This window comes from Thrips palmi, unplaced genomic scaffold (assembly GCF_012932325.1).
Source record: "Thrips palmi isolate BJ-2018 unplaced genomic scaffold, TpBJ-2018v1 HiC_scaffold_2, whole genome shotgun sequence".
In the NCBI taxonomy this organism is placed as follows: domain Eukaryota; kingdom Metazoa; phylum Arthropoda; class Insecta; order Thysanoptera; family Thripidae; genus Thrips; species Thrips palmi.
Window position 1 is genome coordinate 7560188 of NW_023144629.1, and position 23210 is coordinate 7583397.

The following is a 23210-nucleotide window of genomic DNA, read 5'->3' on the forward strand; positions in this document are numbered from 1 at the left end:
CCGACTCGTTCGCCCTGTCTCTCGCACTCACGGGGCGTCGCCTCGCGTCGCCTTGTAGTGTGAGAGAGAAGACTGCAGGGCACGCCAGAGGCACGCCAGAGGCACGCGGACGGCACGCCCGTGACAGGTGCAGGTGCGAGGTGTTCCGCGCCGCGCCGCGCCCCGCCCCGCCCCGCCGCATGTGGAATGCCCCCCGCCATTGGGGCGGGGCGGGGCGGGGCGGGGCGGGGCCGAGTGGGGCACGGGATGGACCTGGCCGGGGACATCCTAATAGCAAATTATTACATCTCCCTTTCCGCGAAACACAATGGACGATTATCCCTCAAGGCCAGAGCTGGCCTTACACACAACTCCCACCGACCGAGCCGAGCCGAACCGAGCCGAGCCGAGCCGAGCCGAGCACGCGTCAGCCAGGCCCGTCCGTCCGGGCAGTGGCGCGCTCTATCGCCGAGCCGCGGCCGTCGGGCGAACTACTGCCCGCTGCGCTGCGCGCGCCGCGGCACTCCAGCGCGGCTCTTGCCCGCACGAGCGGCTCAAGCTGCTCGAGCGGCCCCGGCTCCAGGCCGCTCTAGGCGCTCCAGGCGCTCCAGGCGCTCCAGGCAGCCTCCAGAGACTCCAGCAGCGTGCAGGTGTCACGGGGGCCGTCCCTAAGCGCCGGCTACAGACTCCAGTGGGCTCGACGGGGCCTCCAGGACTTCCAGTGTGACTCCTCGCGGCCCGTCGGGGAGGTGCCTCGTCCCTGAGTGTCTCGCCCGATGTGCGGGTGGCTACTTAGCGGCTGGACGCTACAGTGTCGCGGTTTATCACACACTGCCCCACTTGGACGGCGTTCTGTCTCTCTCGCACCCGCGCGGCGCGCCCCTCGGAGCGACTCGGAATGGGACTGCGCGCGGACTGTCGCTAATGCAGCGTGTCTGTTGTTTGCTTCGGATACCGTAATCTCAGGGAAGAAAACGGAACGGTGGGGCGCGGCGGCCGCGGCGGGGGCGGGGCGGGGCGGGGCGGGGTCCCAGTGCCACATCGGACGCGTGGTGTCCGCCCACCGTCATTGCTTGGAAAGCATTCAATCCCGAATTGAATTTCGCAGCGGTGACAATTTTCGCAGAGCGCAGTCAGTGCGGAAAAACAACAACATAAGAAAGGAAATAAAAAATGCGTCTCTGTTTTTTGTGTGTCGCGACGCGGGGACGCGAACCACGAACCTTGAGCGCGGAAGGAGACGTAGGAATGCGCCGCGCGCTGCGCAATAGGCAGCAGGTCCATCTTCATGGCCGAACAGCGTCGAACGGCGCCGATCACAAACACAAAACAACATTTCAGGCTCCGTGGCCGTGAAGGCGGCCGCGCCGCCACAGCACGGCCTGGCGTGGCACAGTGCGGAAGCTGGAGAGAGAGAGAGAGAGAGAGAGAGAGAGAGAGAGAGAGAGAGAGAGAGAGAGAGAGAGAGAGAGAGAGAGAGACGGCGAACGTGGGATGGCGGCAAGTGCAGGATGTGTGTGTGTGTGTGTGTGTGTGTGTGTTTCCGAACGCGGGTGTCGCGGACATCGGCGCGAGGAAGTAAGTAAAGCAGGAAACGGAGAGGGAGAGGCACAAGAATGGAGATGAGGTGTGGGTGGGGCACTGCCAGGGCACTGGCGGGGCTTGCGACGACGAGGCTGGCCGATGTAGGATAAGAAGAGAATGAGGAGGCTGGGCGGGCTCGCCAGGCTTTGCCAGCCAGCCTCGGTGACTCAGCTTGTCACTCGCTGCCCCTCTCCACCGTGATGTTGGCCATGCTGGCACACGGGCGGGCACACGCGACGCGGCGGAGGCGGGAAGGGGGGGGGAGGGGGCAGCCGGCCGCGGCGTTGCGAGGCCTCACCGCCTCGGCGGGACGGCCGGGACGAGATGGCAGCCTGTCCAGTGTCTCGCCCAGTCCGCCGCGCAGCCGCGCTTCGCGGGGAACCTCGCGCACCACGCGCCGTACCGCGCCGCCTCGGGCCGCCTAGCGCCGCCGACAACCCATTCGCGAGTGATTGTGCCCGTGTGTGTGTGTCTGTGAAGTTCGCGGGTGTAGTGGCTGTGATACATGCAGTGTGTGCACCGACGTCGACGGCCAATATGTAGGCCTCAACGCGGCTAGGAGGAAGAGGGACACGTCCGGACCGTGAGGAGGTTGTTGTTGTTGTTTACCCGGCCGTTTTTACGCCTCAGTTGTTGTTGTTGCTGCTGCATGGGTATCACTGTGGGAACTTTAGCGTAGAATTCACCCCTCCCCTCCCCTTAGCCCCCTGAACACACACACACACACACACACACACACACACACACACACACACACACACACCATCCCACTCACCCATTCACACTGTTGTTCGTCGCAGATGTGTATGTATTTCGCACTTTGCGATGGCTCGCACTTTTTATTCGCACTTCTTGGCGTCTGGAAATCCCGATCATCCTCTCTCCTTCTCGGCACGTTTTTCATGAGCGTTTTTCTTTATCGTTTTCTTTTTTCTTCTTTTCCGTACTGTACTGACCGCGCCAGTCTCAAATCCTCTGCTCGTGCGGCGGAGCGGCGGAGCGCTTTGGCGGCGGTGCGGCCGGCCTCTCGGCTTGCCTGGCCTGGCGGCCCACAGTGGACCAGAAGACCGGTGGAGGCGGCCAAAACTCTAGACGCGTTTAGAGCTCCAGAGTCGCTAAGCAGGCCTCGAACCGAACGTGTGACCCCACCTATGGATTCCTCGTTCAAAGAGCAATCCATTGGTGGGGTCACACGTTCAGTTCGAGTCCCGTTAAGCGACTCTGGAGCTCAAAACGCGTCTAGACTTTTGGCCGCCTCCACCGGCCTTCTGGCCCACTGTGCGGCCTGGCCTCTCGGTGGGCCGGCCGGCCGCGTCACCCCGTCACGGCTCGGCCCCGCTGTCTCTCTCGCACCCACGCGGGTCGACGGGACGCCCCGCGAGTGCGAGAGAGACGCACAGCGGGGCCGCACTGCGCGCCGCACAGCCAGGGACTGCCGCGGTTATCCGGCGATCCGGTTTTGAACGACTTTATATGATTGTGCAACAGGCTGGCTATCCCGACCGCCGACGGCCGGCAGGCAGGCAGGCAGGCAGGGCAAAGGCAGGCCTATCCCAACGGCAGCACCATTTCCCCCCGCGCCGCCGGCGGGGATTTGAACGCACGGCGGCGCGGTCCTTCCCCCACACTGCCAGTCCCGCGAGGCGACGCCCGCGTCAGGATCGAAAGTCACCGTTCGAGGAATCGATAGATTTGCAACTCGCGGCGCCGCGGCGGTCTAGGACCCGCGGCGCTGTGGAGTGTGTGCAGCCTCCGGTTTTCGCTTCCACGACTGCACGCGTGAGTCACTCGCCTCGCGGCCTGCCGAGAGTGCTGGCCGTCCACGCCGTCCGCGCCACTGCAAGGCGCTTCCTAGAATTGGACTCCGTCATGGAGCGCGCTGGCGCCGGGGCGGTCCGCGTAGGGGTGGCGGGCCGGACCGGCCGGGTGAGAGTCTAGCCAGGCCGGCACCCGGCACAGTGGGCCAGAAGACCGGCGGAGGCGGTGCGGTCAAAACTCTGGGCGCGTTTTGAGCTCCGGAGTCGCTAAATGGGACTAGAACCGAACGTGCGACCCCACCAATGGATTCCTCGTTCGGAGAGCAATCCATTGGTGGGGCCACACGTTCGGTTCGAGTTCCATTTCGCGACTCTGGAGCTCAAAACGCGCCCAGAGTTTTGGCCGCCTCCACCGCACTGAGAAAACCTTACAAACTATTTTGGGCCTTACAAAGAAAAGTAGTTTGTATAACAAAGTATTTTGAGCATGCATAAGCTTACAAAGTAAATACTTCGTAATTTACGAACTATTTCTTCGTATAACAAAGTATTTTAGTTTGTTATATGTATGCTCATAATACTTCGTAAGGTTTTAAGAGTGCGGTCTTCTGGCCCACTGTGCCCCCCCCCCTTCCCCGGCCGGGCTTACCTCAACTTGAGGCCGATTCCCCCGTGGCCGCCCGGCCGCCGTGCTCGTCGTCCTCGCCGTCCGCCTAGAGTGTGCGAAGCAGGCGAAGCACAAACACACGTGCGCGGCACCACGGCACACATGCCCCTCCCTCGGCAAAGTTTCGTCGTGGAATGTGTCAAGGCGAAACTTGTTTTACCGCCGTCTTTTTGCAAAGAAAAAAAATAAAAGCAAAAAAAAAAATTGAATAAATTGAATTGAATGAATTCAAAATTTGGCTATTCATTCGTGGAATTTCAGTAAGGTCTTAAGGTCTTCGTCTATACCTACAGCAGAAAAAAAGGCAGTTTTAAAAAATCGACGTGCAAAAATGATGGAATAAAATCTTAATTTTTTTTCGGTTAAAAGTCGTGACTTTTTCTTTTAGCGGTGTGCATCTCACGGCGCTGCGTATGGCCGCTGGGCATACACTGCCACTACCCACTGGCACCTCTGTGTGTACCAGTCTTCATTGATATTTGACTCGCCTATGTGTTGGCCCTCCTGGGTGCTAATGCCGTCGTGTGTGTGTGTGTGTGTGTGTCTGTGTGTGTGTCGTCGTGAGGCTACTGTTTGGCTCCAGTCCCCTCTCCATACACTCCCACTTGTTGAGGTACTGCGCATCTCCAAGACGCCCCGCCCCGCCCTGCGTCCCACGAGCCATTGGCACGCGTTGGATTTCTTACATCACTCCCCGCATGCGAAACGGCCGGGCACGGCGAGGAGGAGTGAGCATTGTGTGCGACGTGGGTTCGAAACGCGCGGCAGACGCAGGCAAAAATTTTTGTCCAAGGTTAGGTCCCGGATGGACGGGTGGACGGACGGGACGGGCAGTTGCAGTGGAGTGGGCAGCGGCAGACGGTACATTACGGCGTCCTTGGCGCGGACGGACTTTACTGCACATACACTCCGAATTTTTGTGGAAATAGTATTGTCGTTTGTGAATTTACGAGGAAGGGCTCGAACCGAACGTGTGACCCCACCAATGGATTCCTCGTTCGGAGAGCAATCCATTGGTGGGGTCACACGTTCGGTTCGAGTCCCATTTAGCGACTCTGGAGCTCAAAACGCTTCCGGGATTTTGGTCCGCGCCTCCCCACTGCAAGTGCCTCCGGGTGCGTCACAAGAAGCTAGCCCTTCCTTTCTGCCCTGCTCTTGCCTCGTCACACTCGGTGCCCACCATCACGTGACAGACAATGCGGCAGTGTGCTGCTTGGTTTCATCCCACGGTAATTCGCCGCGTCGCCTGCCTTTCTCCGCTTTTTCTCCGTCTTTCCTGCCAATGCAGGAGGCGCATACGCACACACACACACACATACCTACGCTCACACACACGCTCACTCGAAATTTATTTATCGTATTCCAGTACATCGGGGCGCCCCCCGTCGCTCTTCATATACATATCTGTCCTACTTAACACATAATTCCCTCAGAGGGAAGGAATGGAAGGCTTTGCAGTGCAGCTATAGTTGGTTCAGTCAAAGTTGGCGGGACTAGGACCAAAGAAAACCTTAAGGGGGGAGACTCGTCTTTAACACCATAATTTTAGCAAATTTCAGGCTTACATGAAAACTATTTCCAATAGATTTGAGGGTCAGTGGGGTTTTCCAATAAAAAGCTGGTTTTTTAAGGTTCATTTTGGAAAAAAAAGTTTGACTCTAGGCCTCATAACCTAGGATCTGTAATCTTTCTGCCAAACCTCGAAAATACGACAAAAATTCACTGCGCGCATGATTTTTGGAGAATGCGGCATCATATCATAAATGTCTTTGTTGCTCCTTCAAAAGGACTCCCGGTACTCTAGATTGAACTAGGATAATTGAAATAGGTGGTTCCTAAGTGCCTGAAACTTACATTTTAAGGTGTACGAAAGAAAGCATTCAAATTTAAGCATTTCAATAACCGTTTTCGGCCACTTCCGCTTGTCCGATTGAAGATATCCTAGTTCAGACTGACGGCCTTATGGAGGTGAAACATTGGAAAAATTATGAAGTCAATACAATCAACGGTCTGGCTTAAATCGTGCGCGCAAGACCCAAAATATTGCAATTGAGTAAAATGGCTTCAAAGTTTGAACGGTCTAACCTATCCTGTGGAAAATAAATTACAAAATGTCGTCCTTTGGCCAAACGGTTTCGAATTTCAAAACCAGCCAGCCACCCAATTGAAGGGTTTGACACAAAGAATTCAAAAAACTCAAAAACAAAAATCTGATTTTTTGAAGGAGAATGACGAGTCTCCCCCCTTAAACAGCCGACTCTTTTCAGGGGGTCTCATTGTTTGAGTGCTAACTGCGCCCGTTCCGGTCATTATAAGGGTTCGATCCCTTTGTAAGAGGCAGGTTCCGGCCCATCTTGGGGACCGTTTGCCACACTCATAATGTCATAAAGAATAGGCCTGCATAGCAAAGGCTCGCCGGCCCGCCAACTTTGACTGAACCAACTATACTACTACTGCTCCGAAAGACGAACGCACTGTTGTTGTGGTTGTTGTTGTCTTTTTTTTCGCGTTTCGTTTTTTTTCCTGCTTCTTAAATACCGAGGAGTCCGTCCTCACGTGACTGGGGCTGATGGAGTGGGCGTGGCCGTGCTGCCTACAGTGTGCCTGCCTACAGTGTGCCTGCGTGGGGCTCGTGTCGGTCGCGAAGAACTTGCAGTCGGTTCGACTACCTCCACGAACCTCCTCCTTCTCCTCCGTTCCGTACACTAGAAAAAGAAAAACTCGTCTTGGCGACTCGGTTTTCGACTTTCAATACTTCGTCTGGCAGCGAGTGGATCGATTTCTGTTTCCCCTCCAGAAATGTTCCGACCAAAGTCGAGGCGCTGCGTCGCGGGGGTCGACGGTCCAAGGCGCTTTTGCGCAAACACTCGGCCCATTGTCTTTCCCGGAAAAGTCCCCTAATTCTTCCCCAAATAGCCGAGCCGGCCGGGCAGGGCGGGCACAGCCCCGGCACAGCGCGCTCTGTGTGCCGAGCCGGCGAGTCGACACTGTAAGACTGTACGTACACTGTAGGCCGAGAGGCGTTTTCGTCGCTCTGTCTCTCTCGCGCTCATGGGGCGTCCCGTGTAGGTGCGAGAGAGACAGAGCGACGAAAACGCCTCTCGGAATGAGTGTGCTGTAGACGGCGGTTCGCCCTGCTCGCCGTGTTTGCGCTTGACCGAGGCCCGAACGCCGCGAATGGCCGCGAACCGAACGTGTTCCCCGTGTCCGTTTCGCCTCGAGTCGCACTGGCCGAGCGCCCCGGGTTCGAATACCGAACGTACCACGGAAAGCGGAAGTTTTTATTTTTTTTCCGCGCGCCTCAGCGTTCCTCTGGTGCGGGGCTGATCCTCTTTGTCCTCGGCGACGCGATCAAGAGTGCGTTCTTCTTGTTGTTGACGCCATTCAGCGGGGAGGGGCCATATCCGCGAAATCCAAACCGGCCTCAATGGGCCTTTTGTTGTTTTTGTTTTCGTCTATCCTCTTCCGTTTTCCCCTTTTCTTGTTGTTGTTTTGCGCAACGCGCCGAGCAGTAGCGCACGGCCGCCGTGGCGGTGGTTTGGATCCCGGCCTTCGGGTGTAGGTGTGTCCACCGCGGCCAGAGGACCGGTGGAGACGGTCAAAATCCCGGACGCGTTTTGAGCTCCAGAGTAGCTAAATGGGACTCGAACCGCACGTGTGACCCCACCAATGGATTCCTCGTTCGGAGAGCAATCCATTGGTGGGGTCACACGCTCGGTTCGAGTCCCATTTAGCGACTCTGGAGCTCAAAACGCGTCTACAGTTTTGGCCGCCCACTGTAGGCGTGTGACTTTTTGCAGTGCACACGAATGGGGAATGTGACCCGCGGTGCACTGCTGTGCTGGTGCACTGCACGGTCACCTCGGCAGGCCTTTCACCGTGACCGCCCTTTCCTCGCTTTGCCTCGCTTCCGTGCCGGGCCCGGCCAGGCCACCACTTCCGGTGTTCTTCATCGGTCCTCTTTTTATTTCATGCCGCTCCGTCTCCCTCGCACTCGCGGCGCGTCGCCGCTGGGTGCCGCGGCGCGCGAGAGAGACGGTGACACTACACTGGGTGCGTGCCATAGGCCGATGCACTCGCTGCCGACGAAGCGACGGCAAAAAAACGCGCAGGGATGGGGAAAGAATTTTCGAACTTCTGCCGCCCGCCGAACCGGCCGGCGCGAGTTCTCTGAAGGATATTACCATGAGGTTTGGCTGTTCATGTTGGCAACGTAATTCGCCATCGCACCGATTGTGATCGATTCGTTTTGTGTGTACCGAAACAAAAACACGCACGACAAGTCATTGACACGCACGCACGGACGCCAGAAAGTCACCGAGCACGTTCCCGTCACCCGCATCCCCCCATCTCCCATCGCCAGCATCACCAGCTCGTGAATGCGGCCATGCGACCCTTTGGCAGTAGTAGATTGCAGAAATGTGGACGTTTCTCTCTCAGAGCGACGGAGGGAGGGAAGGGAAGGAGTCGTTTTTTTTTTTTTTTTTTTTTTTGTGGCTTCTGTGGCCATCTGCAACAGCAGCAGCAACAACAACAACAACAAGGTGAATCTAGATGTGTGAGTTCCCACGGTGACGCCAGACCGCCTTTTCCCTCACCAGTCCGCGCACGGTCCACGGCCTCCAGGGCCTCCGGGGTGCACCGACCGAGCCAGGCTCCAGAATGCCTACCTTTGTGTACATGAACGGCCACCTGACTGACATCATTGTCGGTCCGCCCCCGCCGTCCCCGAGGTCGTCCCCCGGCCCCCGCCTCCCCGCCACGCCGCCCCCGCTGCCCCGGCTGCCCCGCTCGCCCCGCGCCGCCCCCGGCCGGGGGCCGTCGCGGTCGCGCAGCTGGTCGCACGGCTCCCTCGCCTCGGAGGGGTGGCGGTCGGAGCCGGGGGCGGGCAAGGGGGCGGCGGGGGCGGCGGGGGAGGCGGCGCACTACCTCCACCCCCTGGTGCTGCACCGCCCCCGGCCGCACCCCCGCCCCCCGCCCCGCCACCACGCCCCGCGAAGGACTACCCTGCGGCTGCACATCCAGCTGCACCGGCCGCTCGCCAGGAAAGCTCGACGCAAGGTAAGGCTGGAGGCAGGCAGTGCAGGATGCTGATGATGGCAGGGGCAGTGTGTCCAAGCGAGCGGACAGGACAGGGTGCTGCACCATCTTCTCGCTCCTCTTCACGAATAAAACAACAACAACAACAACAAGAAATGACAGGGGCCGTCAGCAAACCACGTTGGCCGACCGGTACACGGGAAGTGGGGCGCAGAGCGGCGCGTGGGCGCTGGCAGTGGCGTGGCGGCGTGGCGGCCCCTCTCAGATTCGCCGAACGGTGGATTCAGATTCGCGCCCCGCTGCCCCCTCTCCCCGTCGCGACTTGAGCCCCGCCCCGCCCCGCCCCCCTCTCCGCGCCGCGCATTGAGCTATTGAGGTCTTTGAGTCCACCGCGGTGCACTGGGCCGCACTGAATGGACTGGGCCGCGCGCGCTGCGCGTGTTCTCAGGGCCGCGCCCCGCCCCGCCCCGCCCCGCCTTGGCTTTGGGGCACTGGCCCCGTTGGCGAGCGTGCACCTCGTGTCCCCGTGTGTCCTTATGCCCTTATCGGATGGGCAGAAAGGAGCCGATGGAGGCGGCTTCGGTTCGAGGCGAGGCTATATCTCGCGGAGCACCTCCGCCGATTCGGGCCATCGCCCCGCCCCGCCCCGCCCAGGGCATCATGACTTGGCGGCGCATGACTCAACGAGGATTACCGCACGGACGTGCGTGTGGACCATGGACACCACGGTGCGGACCATGGTGTGGACGAGCGAGGGAGGTCCGAAGTGGTCCGGAGGGTACAGCGGCCTGCCGGGGCCTGCCGGCCCTAGGTGACTCTTTTTCTTGTTCCCCTGATCCTGGGTGACTAATTGGTCGGGAGGGCGGCACGGCCGCTTTGGTGTCTCGGCCTCGGTGTCCAGGTGGAGGAACGGGCGGCCTGCCTTCGGCCTGCCGTCGGCCTGCCCGCGACGGAGACACGCTTTTCGAACGTCCTTGCATCGCTTCAAGACCTTCTGTCCACGAGGAGTCCTCTTTTTGATCGAATTGGCCAACAAACACGTTCCAAGTCCCAGCAGCAGTCGATTTGAGTCGTTTTTTTGTGAGATTGTTGTTTTTTTTGTCTTAGGACCACTTTTTGATTTCATCTGTTCTGTATGGGTCGTTAATGAAACAGGTTGCAGGAGTTTGAGCGGGAGCGCCCGGCCGGGTTGCGCTTTTTTTTTTTTAATGTCCTGAACTGGAGCACGCCACTCGGTTTCACTGTGTTTCGCTCCGAACGGCGGTATCTTGCTCAAAAAGTGACTTGCAGTAACGGCGCGAGGCAGGCGATGACGTGAACCGACGCCGTAAAAAGGGCTTCGTTCTGCTTCATTAATTAGCCCAAAATCAAAATCGGGCATCTCGCCGTCGGACGCCTTGACGGACGCACTGGCGCACCCTGACCCGCCTACCCTCGGAGGATGAATCTCCGATACGAAGCTGCGATATAATCACCAAGAATATGCCTTTATGTTTCTCGGGTTCACACTCCGACTCTGTAGAAAACAAGTTTACGTCAAGACGACTGAAATTACGTTGATCCGCCATTGTTCAAACTGACTCGACTAAAAAACAGTTTTCATCGTGATTTTTGCGTATCAGAGTACGAAACAATTTTTTTTTTTCAAGAGTGAGAAATAAAACGAGGACGTGTTTCGGACAGTGTCCCTGCTGGCGTCGGTCAGACGTGCGCCGCACTAACACACTCATGATGTAAATGTGATTGTGATGCCGCGTCGTTGTAATTATAACAGCATTTTCTTGGCGCCGAGCGCGCGGGGCGTTCCAAGGGCGTTCCAAAGGCGTTCCGAGGCGTTCCAAAGGCGTTGCAAAGGCGTTCCAAAGGCGTTCCAAAGGCGTTCCAAAGGCGTTCCAAAGGCGTTCCAAAGGCGTTCCAAAGGCGTTCCGAGGCGTTCCAAAGGCGTTCCAAAGGCGTTCCAAAGGCGTTCCAAAGGCGTTTCGACCAAGGCGCTGCCAAGGCGTTCCGAGGCGTGCCGGACAAAATAACACACGTCCGCCCCGTGACGTCGTCGCCGCCGCCACCTAACTGCCGGTGCAGAAATGGACGTTCATTTGGAGGCTTATTTCTTCCTGTGCCTCGCTCCGTCTCTCTCGCACTCGCGGGGCGTCCCGTAGGCGTGCGAGAGGGACGGCGCGAGCCCTGGCTGGTCATTATCGCAGTTCGGGGAGGCAGGCCGAAATCTCGACTGATGGGGTGTGTGCATGAGATGCCCCCGGCCCCCCGGCAGTGTGGCGTCGACCCCAAGACTCGATAAAAAGACAGACAAAAATAAAAGTTGCTTAGCGTGTCCGACATTTTCCTCGGTTTGGATCAGTCAAATAAATTCGCCGCCACAGTCTTGTTTTGCATCTGACCGTATCTGAGACGCGGACGGAAAACTGGATTTCTGGTTGCGCCGTTCCCGCCAAAACATCTCGGCTGCGGGAGTCGTTGTGCGAAGGCGGCGCAGGCGGCGCAGGCGCAGCCCCACTGCGAAATGACGCACCGCCGACTCATTTTCCTCCCTCGCTATTCCCATAGTGAACCAAAATTTTCGCTGTCTCAACAAATGTGTTCCTTTCTTTCTCATTTTTTTTGTGCATCCCATCCCATCTGATCCCGTCCCGTCCACCAGGGGTAGCCGTCGTCCAAGCGATTATAAGGGAATCTTGGGCCCCTGCCCTCCTCCCCCCCCCCCTTCCCCTCCACTGCCCCTCCCATGCCCCTCCCATTCCTGGGGCCCTGGAATGTGGGCCCGGCGGCCCGGGACCTGCCCCCCCGCCCCCCTCTGAGGCCCCTGCAGACCCCCACAGGTCTCCGGAGGCCCCCGCAGCCCCCCCCCCCCCCGAACCACCACGCACACCTCAGCAAAGCCAGCAAAGCCAGCAAAGCCAGCAAAGCCCCCCAGACAGATTGGTAAACAAGCGGGCTGGATTGTTTTGCTGCCACACCGACAATTTTTCATCTCGTTTTCCTGCGTCTGTCGTCTCATCCTGCGGAGCGTCCGATTTGGCGCGCGGTTTGCTTTTTCGACTCACGGCCGATTTACAGTGCACGCACGGCAACAGCAACAAGTTGGTGTTATTCTAGCGCACCACCCTTTTTTTTTTCATTATCTTCGGCCCATAATCCTGGTGGCGCTGCCGGCCCCGCGCGTCGCCGCGTCGCGCCAACGACGTACTAATAACCTGACCTAACCTAACTCGTTCCCATCCTGCCGCTCTCCTTTGCCTTTCGTGCGGGTAATTCAAGTGGACTCGTTTTCCCTTTATTATTCCAATCCCTCGCCTCTGACTCCTCCTCGCGGCCGAAAACCTCTCCGGTCACAGGCGGCGTTTGTTGTGCTCGTCCACGTGTGGAAAATCCGTTTACATTGGAAATGCTTTTGGATCGAGTTTGTTTGTGTCCGAGTCGAGGTCTGTGTACGTCCAGAGACGTGCGCGCGCGCGCGTGTGTGTGTGTGAGAGAGTGTTTGTGTGAGTGTGACGCGGTTTGCACGGGTAGCAGTAGTTTTCCTGCTAGTTTATCGCCCGACTCATCAAGTTTCCCGGTCCAGAATTAGAATACCGGCACCATGATGTCGCCTTGAGTGAGATGAGCGATGCGGCGACAGGCAGCCGTAGGTGGCCGCAGGCCGGCCAGCAGCCTCGGAGTCGTTTTCGTCGCTCTGTCTCCCTCGCACTCGTGGGGCGTCCCGTGTAGGTGCGAGAGAGACAGAGCGACGCAGACGACTCTCGGAATCAGTCTGCAGGCACACGAGACTCGATAAATACCACGCCGCTAATCACCGCGGATTGGCTGTCGTTAATTTTTCAATGGGGCTCCGCGAATCGGATCGGCGGAGGGGGGGCACAGTGGGCCAGAAACAGGTGGAGGCGGCCAAAACTCTAGACGCGTTTTGAGCTCCAGAGTCGCTAAATGGGACTCGAACCGAACGTGTGACCCCACCAATGGATTGCTCTCCGAACGAGGAATCCAATGGTGGGGTCACACGTTCAGTTTGAGTCCCGTTTAGCGACTCTGGAGCTCAAAACGCGTCTAGACTTTTGGCCGCCTCCACCGGTCTTCTGGCCCACTGTGCGGCGGGGGGGGGGGGGGGGAGGCTGCTCAGGATGCTGGAGTCGAGGCACTCCCCGGTGACCCTTGACCTTGGGCTGCCCGTTCCACCAAGTCCGTCTGCTCCGCGCGGCGCGGCTGTTGTGACGGGGCGTGACTGCCTCGTCACGTCAGCACCGCGTGTGACGGTCACGTGACGGTCACGCCAAGGATGTTGCCGACGGATGTACTACCGCCAAGCTTCCGGCGCAGTCGGTCGCAGACGCGAAACAAAGCGCGAAAAAAAAACTACAAGAAAAACAACAAAACGCGAGCAAAAGCAAAACGGCGGAGAGGAAAACATGTTTTTCTTTCCCGCGCGCTGGAAGACTGGAAGGTGGAAACCTTATCAGGGCCTGACTAATGTGTGCAACCCGCTGCCGAGACTCGAAGCTCACGCCATATTTGTCTGTCTTCTGTTGCAGGTCCAGCGGCTGGTCAAGTTCGAACAGGTGAGCGCGCGTGGACGCGGAGGGACTCCAGGCTGGGACGCCGCCGGCGAGGTAGGCAACCCATCGTGCGGCCGTGCGCGGCGGTTCAGGGGTTCGCGCGCCGTGACGCTGCGGCTGCCGCCTTGACCGCCAGCGCGCTCTGTCGGCGCGCGGCGGCGGGCTGCGGAACCACGGCGCGCTGATCTGCGCTGTGCTGCGCTGTGCTGCGCTGTGCCGTCGACGCCACGCTGCGGACTCGGCCACGCGGTTCACGCTCGCGGACGTGAACACGGCGGGGCCGCGCGGTCTACATGTGTCTGGACGCGTCCCTAGAACAATGTCCGCCACTTACCGGACCGGGGCGGGTCCCGGGTCGGGTGCTGAAGCCTGGACGAGCCCGGCCGGCCATCGGCGCTACAGTGGCGTTGCCTCAGGCGTTGCCCGGGGCTTTTTATTAGCCCCTTTATTTGTGTTTTTACTGCCCGTGCCTCGCTCTGTCCGGCAGGGCGCGCGGCAGGTGTAAATCCACGCCGCATTCCCCGGCCGATGCACCGCGCAACGCGCAACGCGGCCCTCGTGCCTTCGGCCACCTCGGCCACCTCGGCCTGCCGGGCAGTGCACTGCCGTGGGGCGCCAGCGACGGCCGAGTTCTTTTTGAACGGGTCTCTTGTTTTTGTGGCTCGCCAGCGCGTGCGAACGTGGAGAAAAACATGATTTCGGTTTGGCTCGGCAGGATCGCTGGCAGGACCTGCGACGGTCGTCCGACGGCCAGGATGCCGCCCAGGAGGCGGAGAGGGCGGCGCAGGCGCGGGGACACCACCAAGCCAACGGGGACCTTGACCGCGTGCAGGGCATGTTCCCGCACGACACCCTGCACCTGTACGACGAGAACCCCCTGGCCATGGTAAGCACAACTCCAGACGCGTTTTGAGTCGCTAATCAGAACCCGAACCGAGCGTGTGACCCCACCAATGGATTACTCTTCGAACGAGTAATCCATTGGCGGGGTCACACGTTCGGTTCAAATCCCATTTAGCTACTCTGGCGCTCAAAACGCGTCCGGTAATTTGACCGCCCCCACCGGCCTTCTGGCCCGTTGCACATTTCACGTGCTAAGTTGCCGTTTCTCTTGCAGAAGATCAAGGGGCTCATGTCGCGGCGCAACAGCCCGGCCTCCAAGCTGTCGCGCGCCCTGTCCACCAAGTCCGTGCGCCCGGAGGACGGTGCGCCGGGCCCGCCGGGCCCGCAGGCACCCGGTGGCGGGGTCGTCCTCGGCGGCGTCGTGGCGCCGGCCTCCGCGGACGCGCTGGCCGCGCTGCCCAACGGCGACGCCACCAAGCTGTCCCCCAAGCTGCGACAGTTCATCATGGAGGCGCCGGCGCAGTTTACAACGGTGAGGACCATATAAGCCGCACGCCGCCGACGCCGCCGGCCTGCGGACCGATGCCGGAGAGTGCCGCTCTGTCTCTGTCGCTCCCACGGGGCGTGCCGGCGTGCCGCAAGGGTGCGAGAGAGACGGCGCGACTCTCTTCGGTGGCGGCTGTGTGGTCGGCCGGTCGGGTCAGGCAATAAAGCAAGGACAACAGCGTGAGAACGGCTGTCCTGTCGGTGTCGCTTGTCGCTCTGCTTGCGGTGCACGCCACTGTGTGCACGCCGGTGCACTGGACGCGGCGCCGCAAAGCAAAGCAGAGTGTAAACAACAACAACTAAAACTTTGTCGCCGCGCCGCTGTCCTGCTGCAGGGGGTGCAGGGCCAGGAGCGCCACCTGTTCCTCTTCTCGGACGTGCTGCTGGTGGCCAAGCCGCGCAGCCCCGGCCACTTCAAGCTCAAGGACAAGGTGCGCGTGGCCAGCCTGTGGCTCACCGCCGACCCGCGCGCCCTGCAGGACGTCTGCGAGGTGGACAAGTCCACCGAGACCTCCTTCGTCCTGGGATGGCCCACCACCAACGTGGTGGCCACGTTCAGGTAAGCCTCCTCCTCCTCCTCCTCCTTGTTGTTGTTGTTGTTGTTGTTGTTGTGCCGGCCGGAAAGGGGTAAACTCGAATGGGCGGCAAGCAAACAACAGCGTCTGCGCTCCATTTTTATTTTTTGTTGTTGTTTCGCCCCTTATTCCTTCGCCAAGGTGACTTTACCTGCCGAAAGGGCTGGGAGCAATCAGGGACTCGGCATACGTACGGCGTGCCTGCGTTTAGCCTCGTTGCCACCGAAAAAAGGGATAGGGCGGGCCGACGGGATCGGGAGGTGCACGGCGGTGCCACGCCACGCCACACCTCGTCCAATCCCAGAATCCCCTCACGGAAGAATTTCCCTCGATAGGCCCGTGTCCTCTCTGTGCGCATCGGTGCGTTCAATCTATGCGTCTGTCTGTCTCTCTCCAGCCAGAGTGCCTTACGATCATATCTGGCCCCGATTTGTGTGCGAGTGAGAGCGCGCGGCCGGAGTGGAGTAGGTCCTGTAGATAGACTGAAAGGGAGAGACGGCGGGCCCGCCGGCTTGATGCACTAGTTGTCCACCGCGGTGCCGATAGCGCGGCGGGCGGCGCCACGGCCTCGTCGCCGTCCTCGTCGTCCTCCCCGTCCTCCTCGTCGCCTCTTCGACGCCGTCCTCGTCGCCGAACCGGGCCATTGACTCCGTTTGCGCGGACGCTTCCGGTCAGCGGGAGGCGACCGTTATGAAAGGAGCCCCACCCTGCTGGGCCACTGGCTGGGCGCGCTGCGACGACAGTCTGGCAGGCAGGCAGATGCCCAACAGTGTCGCTCTGTCTCTCTCGCACCCTCACGGCACGCCCCGCGAGTGCGAGAGAGACAGAGCGACACCGGCCCCGCCCTGCCCCGCCCACACGGCGGCCCCGCCGGACCCGGCCCGGACACTGGGTGACACCCCGACCCACCCCGACCCCCGGTCGGCGCCAGCAGCGCGTCGGCCCCGCGCTCGGAGGCGCCAGTGCGGTTTGGCCCGGCAGTGCAGGTACACTGGTACACCCCCGCCCAAAGTAGACAAGACAAACAACCGGTGGCGCGGCGCGGCGCGGTGGTCACTACAGTGTGGGTACAGTCCCGGCCCAGGCCCAAGGACGCTGGGTATCATTGGCGCACGGCCGTGGCCTCATCGATTTCGGAGGCGAACATGATACGCGTCACCACGGCCAGCAGGCCCAGCAGGCCGACCCCGCCCTGGCGCGCCACGAGTACGCCATGGCTCTTGACCACGCCACCATCCCTTGCCCGGCTGCTGCTAATCTAGTCGGGGACGCCCTCCAGGCCCACCAGGTAGCACGTGATGTTTTTACCAAAACGAAAATACAATTCCCTCCCTTCCATTTCCTCGGCGTGCTTCGCTGGCCGCTTCTCGCTACGCGGGATGGGATGGCAGAGCGACGACATGGTAGGGATTACGGGCCAGCTTGAAAGGGCTGCAACCTGCCTCCGCCTCTCTCGCACTCACGGCGCGTCTGGCGAGGGTGCGAGGGAGAGGGGCGACTCTTCGTAGTCAGCCCGCAGGCAGCCCGCAGGCAGCAGGCTCTGTTCTCCCCCGGACTTTCCGCGGAAAACGGCCAGCAGTGTGCCAGCACGGCCAGCCGAGGCACTCCGTGTCACTCCGAGGAACCCTCGACTTCGGCGGGTTTCTGAGGACTTTGTGGACGTCGCCGTCGTCGCCGGAGAGGCCGTGGCGTGATGTGTCAGCCAACGCGTGTCTGTCCGTCCGTCCGTCCGTCCGTCCGCCGGCGTGGACAACAAGGCCCCTCTCGTGTTTCCCTCTCTCCTGGCGACTAGACGGATGACGGACAGACGCCCAACGGCCGCCTGGCCGGCCTGGACGGCCTGGACGCAAGGGCGACGGATAGATACATCATACCTGTGCGTGGCGCGGCGTGGCGCGGCGTGACCGTACTTTTTGTGTCCTGGCGGTCGAGGCGGCCGGCGGGTGGTGGCGCCGTGGCCGCGACGCTGGCGGAGACCTTGCGGAGCTCGTCTTGCTCCCGGGCGCCACGCTCCAGACGCCTCCAGACAGTGGCTAATGCTGGATGGATGCCCCGAGGCGGTGGCCGGGGCTAGAGCCGGGCCCGGCCAGGTCAGGGTGCGCTGCCCCGTCCCTGCCGCCGTCCTGAAGGTCCTCGCCGAGGAGTCGAGTGTCCCGACGTCCCGACGCCGGACTCGCAGGCCGCACCAAGCCCTGGTCCTTTGAAGCCCGGCAGCAGCGAGCACGCACGGAGTGCACGGAGCGTGGGCAGCAGACCTAAATTGAAATCGAATACGGATGGTGCTGACGGTTAGCACAAGTGATGCGCTGCCCCATCCCCCGAATCAGCTGGGGGCATCGGTAAAGTCTCGACTGCCCCCTCCCCTCCACCGCCGCGCCCTCCCCACCCCCGCCCCTCCCCTCCCCGCGTCCCTGCTACACCTGTTGAGGACTAATCCGGCTAGGCTCCAGGGCTGGCTAGGAAGGACGAAGGACTCAGGGTCAACCCAGAGTTCACCTCTGCGCTGACATCTGACAATCCTGATTGCTGAGAGCTTCAGGAATGGAGAGGGACAGGAGGAGGGGAGGGGAGGGGGGCGATCCCTTCTTATCGCGACACACGGAGGGTGCCTCCCTCCCCTCCCCTCCCTTCCCCGCGGGCCCCTCGCTGGCAGACCAGACAACACGCTGCTGGCTTTCTGGGAGGCTCGCCAGGCATGTATGGGTGGCGGGGCGTGGCGGGGCGCAAATTACAGCCGATTGGCGAAATGACAGGAGCGCATCCTTTTGGAAACTGCAAAAAAACGACGAGGTGGGGGGCGCCGCCGCCACAGGTCTAGCCGCACCTCGCATCGCGTTCTATTTCCACTTTTCCACGTTTCCGACCCACTGTACTTACTGCTGGCCTGCCCTTACGATTCGCTCCGTCTCTCTCGCGCCCTCACGGGACGCCCCGCGAGTGCGAGAGAGACGGCGCGGCGCTTCTAATGAGGGGCTGCGATTAAACTTCCGGCGGGGTGTCCAATTCAGCGGCTCTCCCCTTTCCGGCCGGCGTGGCCTGGCGTAGCCTCGCAGTGTGCCTCGCATGCTGCGAAGGCTGCGTCCGGGAGGCCGGCGCGTCTCCGCCTCGCACACGGCACAGTGGGCCAGAAGCCGGTGGAGGCGGCCAAAACTCTAGACGCGTTTTGAGCTCCAGAGTCGCTAAATGGGACTCGAACCGAACGTGTGACCCCACCAATGGATTGCTCTCCGTGGTCACACGTTCGGTTCGAGTCCCATTTAGCGACTCTGGAGCTCGAAACGCGTCTAGAGTTTTGGCCGCCTCCACCGGCTTCTGGCCCACTGTGCACGCGGGCCGACGACGCGATGCGGACGCCTCGAACGCCTCGGACGCCACCCCGGCGACAGAGATAGGCGGCCATAGGGGTTGGGTGGCAGCGTGGCCGCAGCGTGCCGCACTACACTGGCAGGGAGATACCGCATTCCGCGACTGCGTCGTCAGGTCGCTGGGCCGCCCCGTCAGGCCGCCGCCGTCAGTGACTTCCATTCCATCGGGGAGCTATACGCCATGCTGGCTGTGGCTCTGCTGCGCGCTACGCAAACAACCAGGATCGGGTTGCCCGGGTTCCTTCCCTCCGGTTCCCACAGTGGTCCCACAGTGCTGAGCCGGCAGCCCCGCCGCCCGGCCGCCCAGCCTCACGGCCGCCAAACTGATGCAGCTTCCGGAAGGGCTGGGACAACCATGACGGGGATGGACCACCGGTCACGACACTGGCACGGCGGGCCTGCCCGACGGTGTGGGCGCACCACAGTGGGCCAGAAGCCGGTGGAGGCGGCCAAAACTCTAGACGCGTTTTGAGCTCCAGAGTCGAACCGAACGTGTGACCACCAATGGATTCCTCGTTCGGAGAGCAATCCATTGGTGGGGTCACACGTTCGGTTCGAGTCCCATTTAGCGACTCTGGAGCTCAAAACGCGTCTAGAGTTTTGGCCGCCTCCACCGGCTTCTGGCCCACTGTGCGCACGATGAGTCCCGAAACCGGAAGCTCTGGATGCATGTCTGGGAAGTCGAACCCGCGGCGGAGACGACGACCATCGCCACGTCGCTGCAAATTTCTCTCAAAACTTTTCCCGCGTGGCGTTCAAAGGAACCAGGGAACACTGTTGCGCGAAGCCCTCTCTACGCGTGTACGTTGTGTGTACAATGCTTGGAACTGTTCGCAAGATATGACGCGGCCCCAGCTCGAATCGTAAACTGCAGGACTTGTGTCCTACACCATTCTGGCCGGTTCACCACGGCGAGGTACTACTTGCTGATCTCTCCGCGCGGTACGGCCAAACGGCTCGCCGAACGGCCGCACAGACACAGGGCGTGTGTGTTGTGTTGGGTAGCGGCTTAGACGTCCCTCTCTCGGGACTCCCAGTGCGCCGCGCTCTGCTGCAGCGACTGCAGACTGAGTCCGAGTCGTGTTCGTCGCTCTCTCTCGCACCTATTCGAGCCGCCTGGTGAGTGAGAGAGAGACAGAGCGACGAAAACGACTCTCGGAATCAGTCTGCTGTGGCGCGGGACAGGAAAGCGTCTCGCTACGCTACTTCCTGTGTCCGGCGCACCACTGCTGTGTGTCTGTCTGTCTGTCCGTCCGTCCGTCCGCTCGCCCGCGTGTCCATAAGGGGGACGTGATTCGGATAAATCGTCGTCTCAGCGACTCAAATCCACACTATATTGTGAGGCCGAACTACGCCCTGAGCGTGCTCCGGTGATAACATTTTAGGGCCTCTGTAAGTATAATCTCAACATTTCTGTGAGATCATTTGGGCCCCGGTAAGAACATTCACAGGCTTCTAAAGAACGTGTATATCCTGTGTGGGATCAATTTGTAGCCTTGGTATTTCGTGTAGGTGACTCGAAGAACGAAAAAGAAGAACATTGATTCATCGCCGTAAATTTTAACAGGCAACCTTGCACGTGACCCCAGGACGCGTTTTCAAAACTCCAGCCCATTTGAGGATCTGTCAGAACGTGTCAGAACAGTCCGCTGCTTGGAGTCACCTGGAGAAACGCTTTGAGGTTTCTGGGAGAGGATTTATAGGCCCCTGCAAGGGCGTTGTGGCGTTTTAGTGCCGCTCCAAGGACTCCAAGGTCGCAGTGTCCGTTTTTCCGATCATCGGAACGCCCCTTTGAGGCGGCCGGGCGGCCGGGCGCGGGGCGAGGCGGCGGCAGTGTGGCCAAGTAGTTTTAGAGTCTTGCTCCGAGCGGTTCTTTTAGAATCTCGCTGAAATGGCGGTTTGCCGCGCCGCGCTCCGCGGCCCCTTGAACTCAACCTTGTCCGATGGCGGGATGGGATGGCAGGGCCCCGCTGCTCTGTTGCTCCGCTCGCGCGGCCTTGCGATGCGCTACAGATTTTATCGCTTCCCTTTCGAGTGTTCACACAGCGCACCCGTCCGCCAACATTTCCACTCAATGAAGCTTCTGTTGGCTGTGTACTCGCCGTAGGTGTTCGGGGGGACAGCCCGCCAGCCCGCCAGCCCGCCAGCCCGCGCCCGGGCTGCCTGTCCACCTGTGCCTCCATGCCTAGCCGTCCGATCGCTCGGGTCAGGTCGTCAGGCCGTCAGGCCCTCGGAGGAGGCTACTCCCGCACCCTCACGTATCTTGCCCTACAGGCTGCAGGCAGGTCGGGCGGGGGAGGGGAGGGGGGCGCTGAGGGTGGAGGCGCGGGCGGCAGAGGCGGTAGGTCTCCAGCCGGCGGCGCGGCCGTTGCTGCTGCCGCTGCCGCTGCCGTGCCGTTGCTGCCGTTGGTGTTGTTTAGTTTGGAGTCGACCCCGCTGCCCGCCGCACGGCACGGAGGCGGCGCGCGTTCGCTTGTTCGTCATGACGGTGCGCGGTGCGATGTCGTCGTCGTCGCCGCGGCCGGTGTCCATGCCCACCCTGTCCACGCTGAGGGCCTCGACGGCCTCGACGGGCTCCGTCGGCTCGCCGCTCACGTCCCCGGGGACGCCGCCGACGTCGTCGCTCGGGTCGCTGGACGGCTCGCTGGGCAGCCTGACCAGCGAGTGGGACGAGGACGCGGTACTGGACTTCGAGGATGGCGCCGAGGCCACGACGACGGGGTGCTGGGGCCGCGGCGCCTCCGCCACGCTCAAGTCCACGGCGAGCAGCCCCATGCTGTCCGGGCGCTGGGCGCCGCTGGACGCGGACTCGGGCGCCTCCCCCAAGGCCGCGGTGTCGTCGGGCACGCTCCCCGCCCCCGTCAAGAGGCCCACCTTCCTGAACCTGCGGCGCAGCGCGACCACCACCATGTCCGCGCAGAAGTACTCGAAGCTGCCGTCGGGGAGCGCCACGGTGCGGCTGCGGCGCGTCAGCGAGTGGCTCAGCAAGTGAGTGGAAAGGAAGGGCCGACGGGCCGACGCGGCGACAGGGCGAAAGGGCGTCCCCAACAAGTGCAGCGGTGCGCGGAGAGTGCATCGCGCAGCGCACAGTGCAACGACACACACACGGCGAAAGTTGCGCGTCGCCACTCGGATCACGGTTGCGTGAGGCTTGTCGCAGTGTGTGTGTGTGGGGGGGGGGGGGGCTGAGCGTGTGTGTGTGTGTGAGGGAGAGGCCCGGTGTGTGGGTGTGCGCGGGCCGGCTTGACGCAAGCCCCTAGCCCTGCCACCCTAATCCGGTCGATCCGGGGTGACAACGACGACGACGTGGAGGTGTTCCGGGCGGTTGGGCTACCCTCCGGCGGCTCGACGGCCACGACGGCGTGCCCGGAGCGGCCGGGGTACTGCGCCTACCTCTACTCGGCCTCCCCCAGCGTTGCCAGACTGCCGGCCGGCCTCGGCCGCGAAGCTAGCTAGCTAGCGAAGCCTTGCCCACGGAACGGATTAGTTGGGCCGTACTGTGGTCCCTCCCCCGCCCTGCCTGGCCCTGGCCCTGGCCTCCCCCGGGTCGTAACTGCCTGGCTGGGCCATTGCAGGTGGTTCCTGGTCAGGTGCTTGACGGCCTTGTCTATAGCCCCTATCGCCACTATTCTCCTGCTGCCCTCTTGTGTCCTCGGCGCGTCAACAGGTCACTCTGAAGAGGGGGGGGGGGGGCAAGGGGTGCTTCAGCCTTCCAGCAGGCTTTCAGCCTTTGGCTATGCAGCTCAAAGGATGCGCCTTCATTATTATGCCCGTATCGGTCGTATATTCTGGCTGGCTGTTTGGTTTGGTGGACGCGGCTGCAGTGCTGCAGGAGCCCGACGAGCAACCTGCCGGCCTTCTCGGAGCCGTTGGGGGAGGAGGAGGAGGAGGGTGTGCGGGCGGACCCTCTCGCAACATGTGAGCCCTCCCCTATGAGTGCGTGCGTGTGCGTTGGGGGGCATTGTCCTGCCCCCTCCCCTGCCTGATCCCCGCCATGCGAGGAGCACATGGCACCAGGGTGGCTGGGGAGAGACAAGCAGCCTCCGGTCGGTTCCTCCGGGTTCCTCCGGGTTCCTCCGGGTTCCTCCTCCGCCCCCTCATCGAAGGCCCTCCGCTCTTCCTGGGAACTCGGCGCGCGGTGGGGCGGCGGCGGCGTTTCGCGCGGTTTTTACTTTAGGCCGTGCCTGGCGACGAGGCGGGGGGACCGCCAGGGCACCGCAGGGCACCGCAGGGCACCGCAGGGACACTGCAAAGTGAAACATCGCCTGTCGTTGATGCCCGTGGCCGCG

At 61.3% G+C, this 23210-nt stretch overlaps 1 protein-coding gene across 3 annotated transcripts in view; it reads left to right on the plus strand.

The window, feature by feature from the left end:
• The first annotated feature begins 1928 nt into the window (after positions 1–1928).
• The window catches only part of LOC117647050, a 28604-nt gene continuing 7322 nt past the window's right edge, over positions 1929–23210 (plus strand). For 2 of the 3 annotated variants that reach the window (XM_034388532.1, XM_034388534.1), the window contains exons 1-5: positions 1929–2154; positions 13569–13595; positions 14308–14478; positions 14710–14967; positions 15317–15540. In XM_034388532.1, the coding sequence (XP_034244423.1) occupies positions 14428–14478; positions 14710–14967; positions 15317–15540 (533 nt within the window). In that variant the 5' untranslated portion in view covers positions 1929–2154; positions 13569–13595; positions 14308–14427. Of the gene's footprint in view, positions 2155–13568; positions 13596–14307; positions 14479–14709; positions 14968–15316; positions 15541–21381; positions 21910–23210 lie in introns of those variants that run through there. The other variant, XM_034388533.1, reaches the window with a different exon arrangement.